This window comes from Solanum lycopersicum, chromosome 2, assembly GCF_036512215.1.
Source record: "Solanum lycopersicum chromosome 2, SLM_r2.1".
NCBI classification, from domain to species: Eukaryota; Viridiplantae; Streptophyta; class Magnoliopsida; order Solanales; family Solanaceae; genus Solanum; species Solanum lycopersicum.
The window spans coordinates 47166216-47172969 of NC_090801.1; the positions used below are offsets into that span (position 1 = coordinate 47166216).

General features: G+C 43.7%; 1 protein-coding gene across 1 annotated transcript; it reads left to right on the forward strand.

Moving 5' to 3' along the window:
* Positions 1–2576: 2576 nt before the first annotated feature.
* On the forward strand, positions 2577–4342 carry LOC138342298 (uncharacterized; the record flags this gene model as incomplete). The annotated part of the gene is made up of 1 exon (XM_069294637.1): positions 2577–4342. A coding segment is annotated over exon 1 (1749 nt), but the record flags the coding sequence as incomplete, so codon positions are not given.
* Between the last annotated feature and the right edge of the window lie 2412 nt (positions 4343–6754).

Consider the following 6754-nt stretch of genomic DNA (forward strand, 5'->3'; position numbering starts at 1 on the left):
TATTAATAACTCAAATTCTTGGGGGTTAAAAGAGGTAACCCTAAGTTAATTAGTGGGGTATTATTGCCATCTTTTATTCTTAATTATATGTTAATTTGGGGTAAAAGAAAGAGGGTTTTGAATAAGAAAAGAGAAAAGAAAAGCGAGAGATAGATTGATCGATTGAGAGAGAGAGAGTCGAACGAGGAAGAAGAATATCAAAGCTTGGGAGATTGCTTGTTGATTCCAATTCTTCGGTGGAGGTAGGTTATGGTTTCTCTTACGATATTCGTAGTAAACTCTTAATAGAGAATGATATGTATTGATAATATTGTAAACCCTGCTATGTGCTTAATTGTATGCTTGCATGAATGTAATTATATAATTGTGATTATATAAGCATGATGAAGTTATTGAATCCCAAATCTTGCAAAATCTTAATCTCTTTGTTAATAATGAGGCCTTGGTATAAAAGAAGGCGTGATGAACTAAAATAATGGGATTGATGATGCCTTGGTAAGAAAGAAGGCTTGATGAATTGATGGAAGGAGATTAGGGGATCGGGTGTCACGAACCGACACGTAGAATTAGGGGATCGGGTGTCACGAACCGACACGTAGAATTAGGGGATCGGGTGTCATGAACCGACACGTAGTATTAGGGGATCGGGTGTCACGAACCGACACGTAGTATTAGGGGATCGGGTGTCACGAACCGACACGTAGTATTAGGGGATCGGGTGTCACGAACCGACACGTAGATTTAGGGGATCGGGTGTCACGAACCGACACATAGATTTAGGGGATCGGGTGTCACGAACCGACACATAGATTTAGGGGATCGGAGTGTCACGTACCGACACAAGAGGATTAATGAATATTGAGGGAGCGGAGTGTCACGTACCGACACAAGAGAAATAAAGATAATGAATCTTGAGAGATGTTAATATACTCAATCTAATGAACATGATTCCCAAATGAGTATGGTATCGAGGCTTGAGCCCTCATGGATGAACTTGATGGTACTTATTGATGATTATAATACTTGTTGTTGCTACATGTTGAGTTTTATAGTTGATTTACGATAATATCGATATATATACTGTTCCCTATTTTGAGTTGGCCGATGATATCTACTCAGTACCCGTGTTTTGTACTGACCCCTACTTTTATGTTTTTCTTCTTGTTATTTGTGGAGTGCAGCAAACGTGCCGTCATCTTCGACTCAACAGTAACTCAAGCCAGTCTTCGTCACACCGGATCTTCAGGGTGAGCTAACGCTTCTAGCTTGGACTGGATCTTCTCCTTCGTGTCTTGATGCCTTGAACTTCCGGCATGGACTAGCTTCTTATGTATTTTTAGCTTCTTAGAAACTCTTAGAATTAGTAGTTTAAAGTAGATGTTCTTGTGATGATGACTTACAGATTCTGGGGATAATGATAAGTTTTTGAGTTATAGAAGTTGATTATTTATGAGTTTAAGTCTTCCGCATTACTTTCTGTTTATATTATATTGAAATGTTAAGGTTTAGATTGGTTGGTTCGCTCACATAGGAGGGTAAGTGTGGGTGCCAGTCGCGGCCCGGATTTGGGTCGTGACAAAACTTGGTATCAGAGCATTAGGTTCGTTGGTCTCATCACACAAGAACAGGTCTAGTAGAGTCTTAAGGAACGGTAGGGGGACGCCTTTACTTTTCCTTGAGAGGCTATAAGACTTTAGGAAAAATTTCACTCTTTCATTCTTTCTTTCGTGCTACTACTTGAGTCCAATTGGTATCTAGGCGATACGAATTGGTATCTGACCATCTTCACTCTCTTTCGCAGATGGTTAGAACTAGAGCAACGACTACGCCAACACCAACATCGGCCAGACAAGAAACAACTGAGCCAGCCACTGGGGCTGTGGCTCGAGGAAGAACAGCGGCAAGGGGCCGTGGAAGAGGTCGTGGGAGGACGTCCTCTAGAGGGAGAGGACAAGCACCTAGCCCATCTGATACTAGGGCAGTGACTCCTCCACCGACCGAGGAAGTAATAAGAGAAGGGGAGGATGGGGAAACTGAACAAGTGCAAAATGAGGAAATGCCACCCCAACCTACCCCAGAGATGATCAATCAGGTTCTGGCTTATCTTAGCGGGTTATCTGATCAAGGTTAGACACCTCCAGTGTTTTCTGCGCCAACACCTCCGGTTTCAGAAGTACAACATGCGGCTACTATGGCTCCCCGCATGGATGTTCCATTGGACATAGGCACATTTCCACGTCTGACTACTGGGCCTATAATGACAAATGATCAGCATGAACTTTTCAGTAAGTTCTTGAAATTGAAACCTCCAGTCTTCAAGGGTGCGGAATCTGAGGATGCTTATGATTTTCTGGTTGACTGTCACGAGCTACTGCACAAGATGGGTATAGTAGAACGGTTTGGTGTGGAGTTTGTGACTTATCAGTTTCAAGGGAACGCCAAAATGTGGTGGCGGTCACATGTCGAGTGTCAACCAATAGAGGCACCACCTATGACTTGGGCCTCATTCTCTAGTTTGTTTATGGAGAAGTATATCCCCCGGACTTTGAGGGATCGGAAAAGGGATGATTTCTTGAGCCTAGAGCAAGGTAGGATGTCGGTTAATGCTTATGAGGCTAAGTTTCGTGCACTATCCAGATATGCCACTCAACTCTGTTTCAGTCCTCAAGAGCGGATTCGCCGGTTTGTGAAGGGGTTGAGGTCAGAATTGCGGATTTCGGCCTTACAGATAGCGGCAACGGCAAAATCCTTCCAAGAGGTGGTAGACTTTGTGATAGAAGTGGAAGGAGTGAAGCCAGACGACTTCACCACAACATCGACATCAAAAAGGCTTCGAAAGGGAGGTGAGTTTAATGGTTCTTACACTAGAGGACAGGGTTCGGGAAGTTACTCAGTCCGACCAATTCAGTCTTCACTACAGACTGTAGTTGGGGGACCACCTCAGACCGGTCAACACTTCTCCGAGGGGCATATGATCGACTCCAAAGAATGTTATGGATGTGGGGAGATTGGACATATTAGGAGAAATTGTCCCAGACCAAGTTACAGACCCCCAATAACTAGAGGTAGAGGTGGTCATGGTAGAGGCCGTTTTTCTGGAGGGCGTGGTGGTCGAGGTAATAGTGGTCACCAAAACGGCAGAGGTAATGGGCAAACTGGGGCCACTACATCACAACATGGTAGGGGCAACGGACAGACGAACGATAGGGCCCATTGTTACGCTTTCCCTGGGCGGTCTGAAGCGGAGGCATCTGATGCTGTCATCACAGGTAATCTTCTGGTTTGTGATTGCATGGCTTCTGTATTGTTTGATCCTGGATCCACGTTTTCTTATGTATCTTCCTCATTTGCTAATGGTCTAAATTTACATTGTGAATTACTTGATATGCCTATTCGTGTCTCTACTCCGGTGGGTGAGTCTGTGGTAGTTGAAAAGGTATATAGGTCTTGTTTGGTAAACTTTGTGGGGAGCAACACTTATGTAGATTTGGTTATCTTAGAAATGGATGATTTTGACGTGATTCTGGGTATGACTTGGCTTTCTCCGCAATTTGCAATCTTGGATTGTAATGCTAAAACGGTGACGTTAGCCAAGCCTGGGACAGACCCGTTAGTGTGGGAGGGTGACTACACTTCCAATCCGGTCCGCATCGTCTCCTTTCTTCGTGCTAAGAAAATGATTAGTAAAGGGTGTTTAGCTTTCTTGGCACATCTCAAGGATGACACTACCCAAGTACCTTCGATTGAGTCGGTTTCAGTAGTTCGTGAGTTTCTGGATGTGTTCCCTGCAGATCTTCCTGGTATGCCACCGGATAGGGATATTGACTTCTGTATTGATCTTGAACCCGGTACTCGCCCCATTTCTATACCCCCTTATAGAATGGCTCCCGCGGAGTTAAGAGAGTTAAAAGCACAACTTCAAGAGTTATTGAACAAAGGCTTCATTAGACCAAGTGCATCTCCTTGGGGTGCTCCGGTTTTGTTTGTAAAGAAGAAGGATGGGAGTTTTCGAATGTGTATAGACTACAGACAACTAAACAAGGTAACCATAAAGAACAAGTATCCTCTTCCCCGCATTGATGATTTGTTCGATCAGTTACAAGGTGCTTGTGTCTTCTCTAAGATTGACTTGAGATCCGGTTATCATCAATTGAAAATACGGGCAACGGATGTGCCAAAGACTGCTTTTCGAACGAGGTATGGGCATTACGAATTTGTAGTGATGTCCTTTGGTCTTACGAATGCCCCTGCTGCGTTCATGAGCTTGATGAACGGGATTTTTAAGCCATATTTGGACCTCTTCGTGATCGTATTTATTGATGATATATTGGTATACTCAAAGAGCAAGAAGGAACATGAAGAGCATTTGAGAATGGTATTGGAAATGTTGAGGGAGAAAAAGCTTTATGCCAAGTTCTCTAAGTGTGAGTTTTGGCTAGATGCGGTGTCCTTCTTGGGGCACGTGGTTTCTAAGGATGGAGTGATGGTGGATCCTTCTAAGATTGAGACAGTGAAGAATTGGGTAAGACCCACTAATGTGTCAGAAATAAGGAGCTTTGTTGGGCTAGCTAGATACTACCGCCGATTTGTCAAGGGATTCTCTTCTATTGCTTCCCAATTGACGAACTTGACTAAGCAGAACGTCCCATTTGTATGGTCGGATGAATGTGAGGAAAGCTTTCAGAAGCTCAAGACTTTGTTGACTACCGCACCTATCCTTACCTTGCCAGTAGAGGGTAAGAACTTCATTGTTTATTGTGATGCATCCTATTCTGGGTTGGGTGCAGTACTAATGCAAGAGAAGAGTGTGATTGCTTATGCTTTAAGACAATTAAAAGTGCATGAACGTAACTATCCAACTCATGATTTGGAATTGGCTGCGGTAGTGTTTGCATTAAAGCAATGAAGACACTATTTATATGGGGTTAAGTGTGAGGTCTACACGGATCATCGTAGCCTTCAGTATGTCTTTACTCAGAAAGATTTGAACTTAAGACAGAGGAGATGGATGGAGTTACTAAAGGACTACGATATCACTATCTTGTATCATCCGGGGAAGGCGAATGTTGTAGCGGATGCTTTAAGTAGGAAGGCGGAAGCATGGGAAGTCTAGCTCACTTGCAAGCTTCTAGACGCCCATTGGCTAGAGAGGTTCAAACTCTAGCTAATGACTTGACGAGATTAGAAGTAAATGAGAAGGGAGGATTGTTGGCTTCGGTGGAGGCAAGATCTTCCTTTCTTGACAAAATTAAGGGAAGACAGTTCGATGATGAGAAACTGCGCAGAATCCAAGATAAGGTATTGCGAGGAGAGGCTAAGGAAGCACAAATCGATGAGGAAGGTGTTTTGAGAATCAAGGGAAGGGTATGTGTACCCCGCGTCGATAGTTTGATCAACACTATTCTGACAGAGGCTCATAGTTCAAGGTATTCTATACATCCGGGCGCAACCAAGATGTATCGTGACCTAAAGCAACACTTTTGGTGGAGTAGAATGAAGCGTGACATTGTAGATTTTATTGCCAAATGTCCAAACTGTCAACAAGTAAAGTATGAACACCAAAGGCCCGGAGGAACACTTCAGAGAATGCCCATTCCGGAATGGAAGTGGGAAAGAATTGCAATGGATTTTGTGGTTGGTCTTCCGAAGACAATGGGTAAGTATGACTCCATTTGGGTGATTGTTGATAGGTTAACTAAATCTGCTCATTTCATTCCGGTCAAGGTGACTTACAATGCAGAAAAGTTATCCAAACTTTACATCTCGGAAGTGGTGCGATTGCATGGGGTTCCACTATCCATCATATCAGATAGAGGTACGCAGTTTGCTTCTAAGTTTTGGAAAACATTGCATGCAGAATTGGGTACTAGGTTGGACCTTAGTACTGCGTTCCATCCCCAGACCGATGGTCAGTCTGAGCGAACGATTCAAGTGTTGGAGGATATGCTTCGTGCGTGTGTGATAGAGTTTGGTGGTCATTGGGATAGCTTCTTACCCTTAGCGGAGTTTTCATACAATAATAGCTATCACTCAAGCATTGATATGACCCCATTTGAAGCATTGTATGGTAGGAGATGTAGGTCTCCCATTGGTTGGTTTGATGCGTTCGAGGTCAGACCTTGGGGTACTGATCTCTTGAGGGATTCGATGGAAAAAGTGAGGTCTATTCAAGAAAAGCTTCTAGCGGCGCAAAGTAGACAAAAAGAATATGCAGATCGAAAGGTTAGAGACTTAGAGTTCATGGAAGGTGAACAAGTCTTATTGAAAGTTTCACCCATGAAAGGGGTGATGCGGTTTGGTAAAAGGGGTAAACTAAGTCCAAGGTACATTGGACCATTTGAAGTACTTAAGCGAGTGGGGGAGGTGGCTTATGAGTTAGCCTTGCCTCCAGGGCTGTCCGGAGTACATCCGGTATTCCATGTGTCGATGTTGAAAAGATACCATGGGGATGGAAACTACATTATCCGTTGGGATTCAGTTTTGCTTGATGAGAACTTGTCTTATGAGGAGGAGCCTGTTGCTATTTTAGATAGAGAAGTTCGCAAGTTGAGGTCAAGAGGGATTGCATCCATCAAGGTGCAATGGAAGAATCGACCGGTTGAAGAAGCCACTTGGGAGAAGGAGGCGGATATGCGAGAAAGATACCCACATCTGTTTAAAGATTCGGGTACTCCTTTTCGCCCTTGTTTTCCTTCTTTTGATCGTTCGGGGACGAACGATGGGTAAATTGGTATCTAATGTAACGACCCGTTTA